The 12667-nt window shown below is 41.8% G+C and overlaps 1 protein-coding gene across 1 annotated transcript in view; it reads left to right on the top strand.

The window, feature by feature from the left end:
* LOC127044306 (transmembrane protein 68-like) overlaps positions 1–12233 on the top strand; it is a 28401-nt gene extending 16168 nt beyond the window's left edge. The window contains exons 5-7 of the mRNA XM_050938948.1: positions 3658–3718; positions 4184–4323; positions 12129–12233. Of these exons, the coding sequence (XP_050794905.1) occupies positions 3658–3718; positions 4184–4323; positions 12129–12233 (306 nt within the window). The remainder of the gene's footprint in view (positions 1–3657; positions 3719–4183; positions 4324–12128) is intronic.
* Positions 12234–12667: the final 434 nt, after the last annotated feature.

The following is a 12667-nucleotide window of genomic DNA, read 5'->3' as shown; positions in this document are numbered from 1 at the left end:
TTTCCCAGCTACCTCTCCTCCCTCATGCTGGGGGTTGAAGGAGAAGGTGTAATAAGAGGTGCTCTGATGTCTCTGGGCCACCCAAGGACTCCTCATAGGCAGAGGAACTCCACATGTGGTTGGTTAAGCCAGCTTTAGGAAGAACTGGTGCAAAAGAGGATTGGGCTGTTTTTTCTAGCAGGCAAATACACTATAGTAAGAACATGGAAGTTATGAGTCTCCCCCCACCTTGTATTGACTGGTTATGCAGCATAGGGCATGTGATGGAAATGGAGCATTGGACTTTTAACTTTAAATTTTTGAAAAGATTGTAGATTCCCTTCTTAAATTATGTGGTAGAAAATCTGCAAACCCCAAAAGAGGGAAGGGGACAAAGTGACTATTTTAACTGGAAATTGGACTAATTTAAATTTAATATTATATCAGTGGAGTAGAGTGAAGAATTCTTCAGGTGTACGGTTGTTCTATGATGTACAATAGTAGGTTGTCACAAGGTGCCTCTTCAGCTACCTAGTGGGCAGTGCTGCCCAGCATGTTTTCATGTTCTCTGTCAGAAACTCACTCATGCTGTTTCCCTTTCACCATCTGTACATTTATTCTTCAGTTCCCAAGCAAAACAGAACATGACACAGGTATCCAGCAGGAGGAGACTGACACACAGCCGCCTTCTTCTCCTCATGGTCACTCTCGGAGCTCCCATGCTTCCTGTTCCTCTCAGTTACTGAGCCAATTGTCTCATTAGCCCAACAGTTAGCACCCAGGTGTCAGTAATCTTCTCACCAGAAATGGGTTATTGTCTTTCAGTAAGTCAGCAGCCTTCTCTGTGCTGCAGCAATCTCTGTGATCAGGATACTACGCGTAGCATTTTGTCACATAGGTGTTACAATATCCAGCATATGGTATTCTGGCTTATATTTTTTACTGCAGCTTCATTTGACTAATAAAGAATAGAGCTGTTATGACAGAAGAAAGGTGAAAAGCAAGATTAATGTGTAACCTTTGTGCCCCTCTGAGTTGGCAGCAACCAAGGCCGGGTTCAGTATCCAGGGGTTTTGTTTCAATATTGCAATAACCGGCTCGAGCCCCCACCCAGTGACCTGGGACACTGACATACCACCACCCCGGGCGCCTCTAGGAGGCAATACTTCCCCTCTCGCAAGCATGGAATCTGAGAGTAGCAAAATCCTTTTAATAAAGGAGGGAAACAATGCAGCATCCCATCGGAGAAACACCACAAACAAGATTTAACACAAACCATAAGCAAAAACCCAGCTCCAAGTACATTTGTCAATGTCCTTTCCCCCTTAGAGTCTTAAGTCCAATCACCCCAAAGTCCAACAACCCGAAAGTCGCTGGTCAGTGCCACCCCAGAGTTCAAAAGTTTATCTGCAGAGTTTTACTCCCCTAGCCTGGGTGGAAATGGGGGGAGGCCCCACACAGGGTGTTAAGGGGCACCTTACATGGGCCAGGGCCAACTGCTCCGCCTCTCCGTGGATTTCTGCTGCAGCCTTCACCACGACCAGCTCCACTACACCAGGTGTGCCGCTCCTCCAGCCGACCTGTGAGCCACGCCAGCCATCCCCGCAAACCGCTCCACTCTGCTCACTGTTCCATGGGCTGCTCCAACATGCTGCAAACTGCTCTGCTCTGCTATCCTCTGAGCAATAGGTCTTCAGGCTCCCCCACTAGTTAACACAGCACTCAGTGATTTCAGCTCATAGTAGGGGAGCCCCGGTGCTGGTGCACCATTGGCCCAACGTGAATTCAGCTCAGCCGCCTCTAGATGAACTCCTGATGGAATCAAAATTAGCTCTGCTCTTCAACAGTGGAGAGAGGAGGACGTACAATTGGTGTTTCAGGCCCTCAAAAGGGGCCCATACCATCAGGTACAAACACCAGTCCCCAACCTCTCTCAATTCACTGGCTTTTGGAACCCATGTCCCTTGTTTAGCAAGTACTACTTAATTAAGGTTGAGTCATCTCTGTCATAAAGCAGTCTCATAGCTCCTCATTCACATAATCAGGGTGACAACACTTTATTCCTCCTGCCCCAATAATAAAGAAATTGGGGATCCCAGAGCTGTCAAACTAACCATCCCAGGCTGCCGTGTGCTATGCTAGGTGAGGTAGGTGTGCCAATGCAAATACCTGAAATTCTTTCCACACTCCCCATAATTCATCACCAGATGTCAGGGTAGAGCTCATCCTGACTCTGCTTACATCTGCACAAGTTCAATGTGTCTTGGAATATGAAACGTGGCCAAGAGAACATCATCCTTCCTCTCTGTTATTAGTCAAATTTCTATAAACTGTATAGATATGAGTTGAAAGAGATACATTTTAAAGAAATAAAAGCAGAAGGAAAGAAGGAGTCATCATCTTAGCTATGGGCTGCTGCTTCAAAAGAAGAGGAGAGGAAATGGGAGCTGCTTTCCAGGACCAGAACTACCAGCAGGAGTGGAACTGCAAAAATAGGACTCCAGCCATCAGTGGTAGAATGGAGCCAGGCAATATTTGCAGGAGAGAGGGGGACAAGATGTTACACAGAGTGAGAAAAGAAGGTGACCTGAAGCCTAGTCAGGAGGAGCAAGAGATTTGGAACAGATGGCATGATGATGAGATTAAATGAAAAGCACGTTCATCTAGTGTGACTTTTAAAAAAAATTAAATTGTTTAAAAATAAACTAATTTCCTGATGTTACTTTTCCCTCTGAGCAGTTGTAGGGATGTTGCACAAGAAATACACTCTCTGTTAAGATGTGGTCTACACTATAAAAAAATTTAAGAAGCCCCTGCTCTAATTCATATCTCTGATAAACCTCTTGGGATAGGAACTGAAGGGAAAGCAAAGTTCTATGCTATGCCATGTACATAGTTGGCACTCGATCTATAACAACAATAATGAAGACACTGTCACAGCATAAGATTTAGGAAGAACCTCTGCTGTGAGGTGATGTGAATTGTACTAGCTCAATATGTGCTTCAAAAAGACAATAATCTTCATCATATTTGAGGAAAAATTATTTTCTGAGAAATTACAACTTAAAACTATTTAGTATTAAAGGCATTAGAAAGGAAATATTAGTTATGCATTATCATCCTTTCTCGTTCTCTGCCCCAACATTTGCAGGCGTTTCATAGTAAAAGTGGGACTCACACTGCATAGTCTGTTTTCTGTAGGACTTTTGCAAGATTTTGTTACCAAAATAATATGTGTCTGGATGATTTTTTGTCTAACTCACTAACTCTGACTACTTAGGCACTGAAAAAAATTGCTGAACAAACTCATGAAACTGAAAATTCTGAAATTTGTGAAATTATTTTTTCTGCTTCTAAATGTTATCCTGTCAGTGTTGTTTTGGTGTTCATCCTTCTAAAAGCAACATGTGACATAGGTTCTAAGAACACTCAGAAAATGGAGTCTCACCTGGTACCTAACTAGCTGTAGTTTTTCCTGACAAACATGTGACTCCTTCTGAGTTTCTAGTCATGATAACTTATCAGTTTCATTTTGATGTAATGGGATGGTAAAGTTGCCTATAACCATATGATATAGATGCAGAATGCCTCTCTACAGAGATTATGAAATATTTAAAACAAAAACTGAGGTTGAACTATTGTCCAAAGTCTTACCACTTCTTTTTCCTTAATTCTTAGCCCATCATCCCTTTGTTTACACATAATATTCAGGAAGGATGTCGGACACTTGGAAAAATAGGTGAGATTTACTTCGTATGTAGCTTTTCACATTCTTAGAGTTTTCTTTTATTTATATTTTCAAAATCAACTGTTTCTGGGAAATACTAGTTTTGGGAATTTCTTTAGACTATTTTGTTCTCTTTCAATCCTGGAACTGTTTCTTTGTGATGTAAACCGAAGTGCACATTGGTTAGCTAATATGAATGCTGTATGCATTTATTGGACTAAGCATTAATTGTTCTCTACATAGTGACCCATCTTAACCTAGTAATGAATTTGTAGGAGGTAATGTAAGATAAATATTTTCAAGATTATGTGCCCTGCATATTGTTTGACCTACTTTATGTAGCCTTCATCAAACCCCTATCATTTAAAATTTGTTAGTTGCAATCCAGAACCATTGTGATTCAGGGACTCTGCTGGCTTCTAAGGTTCTCTCTCAAAACGTAACACCACCTCGTCCCACCTTTTTTGTAATTCACAGGGTTTTTTAGGTGGTTCTATGAATGTTCTCGATTGCCACTCATTCCTGTATATGGAGGGTTCCCAGTCAAACTTCGCACATATGTTGGTGATCCCATTCCATATGATCCAAATATAACAGCTACGGAACTAGTTGAAAAGGTAAGTTGGGTGTTCTCTTTGAAACTTTTGGGAGCCTACAGTCTTAGTTTAAATGATGTTGAAGTGGCCCATTTCAGACAGTTAACACTACTTATTACCACTTTCAAAGTTATTTTTCCTCCCTTGGTATCCTGCTGTTAATTGAATTGTCTCGTTAGATTGACCTCACACTTGGTAAGGCAACTTCCATCCTTTCATGTATTTATACCTGCTCCTGTATTTTCCACTCTATGCAGATGATGAAGTGGGTTCTAGCCCATGAAAGCTTTGCCCAAATAAATTTTTTAGTCTTTAAGGTGCCACAATGACTCCTCGTTGTTTTTGTTGATGCAGACTAACACGGCTACCACTCTGACTCCTAAGTTGTGAACCCTGTGAAAATGCACTCCATCAGTCAAAGAAATGAAAATACTTCTGTGAAGTTAGTTTTCGATGTAAGCAATCAGTTTAGTTGCCACTGGGATATGATCTGGATCATACCTGAAGGGGAGGTAGTCCATTAAATAAATTGTCTCCTAAGGTGTATCCTACCTTAAGAAAAACATTGGGGACCCACCATGTCTTGAATAAAAAACAAAAACAAAAAACAAAAAGCAAAAAAAATTGTGTGGCACAAAGTGTGTTGAATTTAGGTATCTTGATTATAATACTTCTCATTTTATTTTGATCTGAGTGAAAATACTTCTTAGATTCCAATATCAGACCCCAGTCCAAACACATCTATAGTTATCTGAGCTGTGCCGCTCCTGAAAGACTGTGGGTCTGAATGACCCAGGAGAGACTCATCAAGTTAGCATGAAGTTTTTCCTCTGGGAGATCCAAAGGGGAGAGAAGAAAAGGATTTACTGCTGCAAACTGTGGAACACAGTGGGAAGCGGAGAGCTAACGCAAATTTCCTATCTCCGACCACCTGCTCTTATTCCCATTAGACTCCTCACCTATGCTCTGCCACATACAGTTCTTCATCTCCAAATAGGAACAGCACTACTATGTGGTCAGGGATAGGCAGACAACCTCAGCAGACTGGTTTTATTTTTGTGGTGATGTTAATATAAAAAATGCCTCGCAGTGCTTCGGGGCATGAGAAGGCTCATAGTTAATATGTGATGTATTTATTTCTTTTTCGGTTGCAAGTGATTAAATTTGGAGGTCAGATACAGTTCCGTCACTGCACTTTTTTGACTAGTAGCTCATTCAGGAAGTCGTTCAGAGCAAACATTGAGTACGACCTGCCCAGCAATACTATAGGAGTTTTTAGTGGTCCCTGGCTGTCAAGTCTCCTCTTTAACATCTTAGAGAATGAGTGTAGAAACCTGAGAAGAACAGTGTTCCTGTATTCTTCCCTCCCAGACTTTGCCTCTCCCAGCCCCCTCTCCAGACCGTCTCTCCCCGGCTCTGTCCCAAATTATATCAATGCAATAGGGAAGAAAAGACTTACCCTGTTGGGTTGTCTGGAATCTGGAAACTAAGTGGCAAGTGTATTAATGCAAGGAAGAAGTGCAGAATAGCTATATAGGCATTCCACAGCCATCAAGAAGGGATAAGCTTCCCTGTAGCCTACACCCCAAAGTACAGATTACCTTGCAAAGCCTTTTTCTGCTTCGCTTCATCAGAGGCAAGTCCTTAGCCACAAGGCTTGGGGGCAGCAGAAGTGTTGTTTCAGGATGTCTTACATTATAGCTCCTTGCCCTCAGGCAGCTTCTGTAATCTTTTTCGGTGGGGGCTAGAAGGACTGTACAATTATTGCCTCTTTCCTCCTGGTTTTTTACCCTTTTCTATTTTGTGGTATCTTTTGATTCTGTAGTGATAAGTGAAGCATAAATGCTTACATGGATAGAAGACGGTTGAGGAACTGCACAAAGCAGTTTCTAAAACCAAAAATTAATTCAAATGTAGTCAAGCCCTGCCTGACGTTCTGAAGGAGCAAAATACCTTTTCTGCTCCCAGATTTCAGACTGAGCCACTCATTTGGATCTGGGAATACAGGAGCAGATAGTTTCCCCCACCAGCATAAACATGATTTCAGCCACTTACAAATTCAGAGAAGCATTTGTTTTCCCTTAGATTCACATAATCAACGTCCTGTCTCCCCTTCTCCCTCACCACCGCCACAGAGGGGAAGGGCATCCTGAGTGTACAATGGGAAAAGCCAGGGACCTGAAGGAAACTAAATATATTAGAGTCTCCCTTCTCTCTGCAGCATCTGCCCTGCCTCAACACACATTGACATTCCAGTGTCCCTCAGCCGCAGGCCTGGGTACCTGGCAGGGACGGCAGGTTATATGGGCTCGTAGTGCCCGAGCACCAGGAATATTCAAGGCTGGAGGCTATGCTCCACCAATATTTGGAGCTGGGTTTCTCCCCTGGCCCTGTCTGGAATGGGCCCCGGTGCCCCCCTCCTGCCCCAGAACGTCCCCTCCCCGCCCCCAGCCTCAGAACTTCCCTGCCTGAAAGAAAACAGCCCGTGCCTCTCCCTTGCTTGTGCTGCCGGCTGCCTGCTGCTGCTTCTGCCTAAGGGCTATAGAGAGCAGCGGCTGGCAGACTGTTGTGGGGCACCTCAGGAGGCACTCAGGAGGGGGAAGGAGAGAGAGGAGTGGGGAGGAGGCACACATGTGCTTGGGAGTCCTTTCTCCTGTCCCCCGGCACCCACCTGGAGGAGACGCCAAGGGGATGTCCGGCCCAGAGATGGACATCTGGAGTGGACCTCACTCACCTGAGCAGCTGCTGGGGATTACAATGTAAATTAGTAATACTTTAACTTTGGGCAGAGGCAGGGGAATATCTTAATGGTTCTCTGCATAGTATAGGCAACTATTTGTTTTGCCCTCTACTGATCCCTCCTGACTTGGAGGGATTACCTCACCATTTTTTTCCAAGGACATTTTTCTTTGGCATATTAAGTTTGTTTTGCAACAGAAATGACAGGTATCTTTAGCTTTCACTTCCCTTTCTTTGGTATTAGAACTGACTAGTGGTGTCTCACAAGGCTGTATCCTAAACTGAAACTCTTCAAACACAATCCCAATTTATCTAAAAAAAAATATAAAAATCTAGCCTTTGTTTGATTTATGGGTGAGAGGAACAGAGGGAATAACAATTTGTGGGTAGTCTTGGGGACTGTTTGGAGGGAAACAGAGATTTATCTCAGGATATCACATAAAGCTGCAATACTAATTTAATCTTACAGTGATTTTATCAAGTTCTTCTGTAAAGAAGAATAGAAAAGTCTATTTCTAATGATAAATATATGGAAATAAAATCCCTGAGGCCGGCAATGCTCTGTTCCCGTCTTCTGTTGCCCCAGAAATTGGTCACACCCACTTTCTTTTAGAGTTCAGTCTCTATTTTATTACAAACCCTTTACCCACACCAGTACAGTGCAACATCACAGTTTTTAATTCCTACAGTTTTTAGTCCCTCTTTACCAAGACCTTAGGAAATGAGATCTCCCTGTTTTGGAAGCTGTTTCAGTCTGGTTCAGCTAGTCCAGTCTTCCCGTCTTGTAACACTTCCTTCCTGGTTTAGCAGGTTAGTCAGCTGAGACCTAATTAGTTCCTTATCTCTGCAGCATCACTTTCTGATTAGCTACTTGCTCAATCAGCCATCTCTGGGAAACTAATTCACGCTAATTCACCCATCAGGCCTCAGCACTCTGTCACAAGAAACTACTAGCAAAATGGTCTCACGTTTCAGGCCATCTTGAAATATGTAAACTCAGAGGTAGTTTCTCTTGATTTTTTTAAAATGGAAAATAAATCAAAGAAAATATATTAATACAATATGAAATTAAAGACAGAAAAGGTCAATATTTGCACAGTGACTTGAGGAGATCTTCCAAGAGACAAAAGGGAATTAGATGCCCATTCCCACTGACTTCCATTGACTGCCCTTTGTGCCTTTTGAGTCTGTCTCTGAATCTGTACTACACACATTATAGTCAAGTCCTACTCTTCAGCCTACTAAACACTAAATACCTAGCAGAGCCCTTCAAAATGAGTAACAAGGAACCACACTCCAGTCACTTTATCCCTTGCATGGACACATATAAAATAGAGACAAAGTGGGTGAGGTAATATCATTTATTGGATCAACCTCTGAAGGTGAAAGAGACAAGCTTCTGAGCTACACACAGCTCTTCTTCAGTTTGGGAAAGGTACTCAGAGTATCACTGCCTAATACAAGGTGGAGCAGATTGTTAAGCATAAGAAGTTAACATATGTTGCAAGAAACCATGTCATAAACAGATAGTTAAGGGTTAATATCTCTTTTACCTGTAAAGGGTTACAAGCAGTGAACCTGGGCCACCTGACCAGAGGACCAATCAGAAGACAAGATACTTTCAAATCTTGGAGGAGGGAAGTCTTTGTTTTGTGTTGTTTGTTTGTCTGTTGTTCTCTCTGGGTTCTGAGAATGAACAGACGTACCTACAGGCTCTCCAATTTTCTGTTCAAATAGTAAGTACAAGTAGAAAGGCGGTTTAGTCTTTTTGATTGTTTTCTTTATTTGCAAATGTGTATTTTGCTGGAAGGATTTTAATTTGTATTTGTGCTGGGGGGAAGGCTTCTCTCTAGTGTCTATAAGCTGAAAGACCCTGTAACTTTTACCATCTTAATTACAGAGACAACTTTTACTTTTTTCTTTCTTTTATTAAAAGCTTTTCTTTTTTAAAACCTGATTGATTTTTCCCCTTGTTGAGGCTCAAGGGAATTGAGTCTGTACTCACCAGGGAATTGGTGGGAGACAGGGAGAGAGAAGGGAGGGGGGAAGGTGGAATTCCTCTGTTTTAGATTCACAGAGCTTGAATCTGTATTACCTCTTGGGGAGGGGAAAAGAGGAGGGGGGAAGGTGCATTCCTCTCTGTTTTAAGATTCAAGGAGTTTGAATCACAGTGATCTTCCAGGGTAACCCAGGGAGGGAAAGTCTGGGAGAAGCAACGGTGGGGGAAAGGGTTTACTTTCCTTGTATAAGATCCAGGGGGTCTGGGTCTTGGGGTCCCCTGGGAAGGTTTTGGGGGACCAGAGTGTACCAGGCACTGCAAGTCCTGGTTGGTGGCAGCACTACAAAATCTAAGCTGGTAATTAAGCTTAGGGGGATTCATGCTGGTACCCCATCTTTTGGACGCTAAGGTTCAGAGTGGGGGTTATACCATGACAGACCATTCAAGATGAGGTGGACAATTACCACATCGGCAGTCTTAGGATAAAGGAGAGTTAGTGGTTCATAGATTGTGTTAATGAGACATAAAACCAGCTTCTGTATTGTGGCCATGATTTTTAGTGTCCAGCAAGGTTATGAATTTAAGCTCCTAGTCTTGTCTTTTGAAGATGTTATGCAGGTTTTCCTTTGATTATAAGGACAGAGAGGTCAGATATAGAGTTGATCATTTCAGGAAAAGTGTTCGCCCATGGGTTGATTAGGGTATTTGTTCTTTTATTATTGAGACCAACAGTTACAACAACACTACATATAAGATATATAGTTATATCTCTGCAAATGATAAATGTTATGAGACAGATCCTCAGCTGGTATGAACTGGCTGAGGTTCTGGTCTTACTGGAGCACTGTGGGGGGTTAATGCTACTTTCAGAAATGTTTTTCATATCCTGACTCCCATCCATTTCTATAATTTAGAAAATCTTGGTCAATATATGTGCCTAATCTTAGGCTCACTAATCCATTGTTAGGTGCCTAAATAAATAGTCTGATTCTTTCCTCAAGTGGTGAACACGCAAGAACTCCCACTGATCTCTTTAACAAATACATTTTTAGAAGCTGTTGTGTCACTTTGGGTGGAATAAGTGGGCCCAGAGAACTGGAGGTGTTTACATGACTGTTGTTATTCAACATGAACCATTTTAAACAAGGTTTGGGGTCCTGAGTACAGAGACCTCAGGCTCTTAGTTACTGTGGCAAACACACTAGAAAACTCATAACAAAGGCTGGAAATGTATTGACTGAGATACCTGAAAGGAAAAGAATCAAAACAAGACAAAAAGCACTGAAATTATGTGATTATGCAAAGAACAACAATATCTTTTTCAGAGATAAAGAATATGGGTTAGAGTCTCTTGCTCTGTCAAGCAGCCCATCTTGGTGGGGAAGAGTTAGTTTTGCTGTTCAATTTTGAATCAGGAATGATAGTCATGTTCCTGCTTTTGACAAAATAGACACAGGAGATAAGACAGTAGTAAAAGTTGGGGGAAATATGGCTTTTGTTGATGTTCTCAGGACACAAAGAGGCTAGTCAGGGATATCGTCTAGTCAAGTCCCTTACCTCTACCAGTCCTTCTCTGACCGGCAGAGCTGGATGGACCGTCTCACCTTGTTATGCTGGGGCCGTATGGTGCTTTTGATCTCCGGTTTAGGCAGAAAGCTGAGAGAAAGAGGACAACAGTTAGATGGGAAGGGACAGGAAGGGACACACAAGAGAGAGGAGGACAGAGCTGGACCTCATATGTATCAAGTTGGGGTCTTTGCTGGGGCAGTGATGTTGGCTAGGCCGCCCCACTGGTGTGCCAAGGTCCAGATGTCACAATGAAAATCCCCCAGTGGCAGTAATACAAATGGTATTTCCTTTCTCTCACAAAGTCGCTCTTTAAAAGGATCCCCAAAGGGGGTTATGGGCAGAATAACCCATCCTTTTTTTATTTTGTCCACCAGTTAGGACTAATTTCTGAAGTACCAATTTTGGTCCATTGAGTTTCAGTCCCATACTCCTCTTGTTTATCAGACATGATTTTAAGCACAATCCTTGGGTGGTAGCAGTAGATCCTCTCGGTTTAATTCAGATGTCTCCTTTTTCCTTCTTAAATAATGTTCTATAGAAGGTGACTGTGACAATTATGAACTTTTACCCACTTTCCATAAATTAAGCCCGTAATCAGGGAAGGCCCTCTGGGCCCTAATCATTACAAGAGAGCAAGGGAAGGGTCTAGGCTGAATATTTATCAGATTTTAGTCTGAGCAAAAATTACAGTGGATGTGATTTAACATGCCTGAAAAAACAGGGTTTTACATCCTAAACCTCTAATTTTATTTAATGATTTGATGCATATTTTAATGAACGGTAAACATTTAAAATAGGGTTTGAAAAAGGTAATAGCTGTTTTTGAAGGGGGAAAACTGCCTTCTACACCTGGCAGCTGAGGTTTTGCTGTGGAAAGCCTATTTCGATGTTTAGTTAAAAGATCTTTACCACAACTCCAGTTGAAAAAAAACCTGTCAAACTTAAATATTAAATTAAATCAAGTCATACTTACAGTTTAAGGGCTCAAACCTGCAAACGCAAGTGAATAATTTCAATCGAATATGTAGTCCTATTGAAGCTAATGAAACACATGCATCTGACAAAGGGGGTATTCACCCACGAAAGCTTATGCTCCATCTGTCAGTCTATAAGGTGCTACAGGCCTCTTTGTCGCTTTTCACAGATCCAGACTAACATGGCTATCCCTCTGATTCTAATCTCCTGAGTTATTGAGTTATTCATGTGCCTCAGGGTTTGCAAGATGGGGTGGTAGTGAGCTAACATTTCCATGGCACTATTGCATATCTAGATCTAGCTGTTTAGTATCCTTGGTTATCACAGGGGAAAATACACTGGTGGGTGGGAATGAGACTATCCCTCAGTATGAGCTTCATGGGATCTTGTGAAGGATTTACCCTTCCTGCCCTCTCCTCCCACAACATTTTCCACAGAGTTTTATATATACCTTTAGCATCCTTGGGAAAACTAGAAGAGAATGATGATTGAAGTGGTCGTTCTTGAAATATAAAAGATTTCCCCTCTTTCTTTCTCTTAACAGACAAAGATTGCCCTTGAAACGCTAAGAGACAGACACCAAAAACTACCAGGAAGTATACTAAGAGCTCTGTTGGAACAATTTGATAAACATCAGAAAGAAGACTAGTGTATATAAATATTGTTGTTAAATATTAAAAACTGTTATTATAACTTGTGGGAAGAAAAACTGTAGTTTTCTTAAAAGTACACGAAACTGCAAACTACATGTATCAAGCATTCAATCATATCACTGCCTTAAAATCTCACTCTCATCTGGTTTGGCAACTTCAATCCAAATAATAAAAGATAAGGAAATTAAGAGGCTCATTATCCTGAGAGAAATTGATTTGAGATTGTTAAACCAGATGACAGCAGACATTATTCTGATATAAAAGTTAGAGCATGTGTAGCATTAGGAGCACACTGTGGGGAGCTGATTATAGAGGGAGTCACCATTTGTTTCCAATTGTTGATAGGAGAAAGACAGCCCATGTCCACACCAGATGAGAGAGATGAGGAGACATTTTGGCTATAATACACTTAACTGTATTTTAATATTTA

The sequence above is a fragment of the Gopherus flavomarginatus genome, chromosome 2 (assembly GCF_025201925.1).
Source record: "Gopherus flavomarginatus isolate rGopFla2 chromosome 2, rGopFla2.mat.asm, whole genome shotgun sequence".
In the NCBI taxonomy this organism is placed as follows: domain Eukaryota; kingdom Metazoa; phylum Chordata; order Testudines; family Testudinidae; genus Gopherus; species Gopherus flavomarginatus.
Note: the sequence above shows the minus strand (reverse complement) of the source record. Positions and strands in the feature narration are given on the sequence as shown.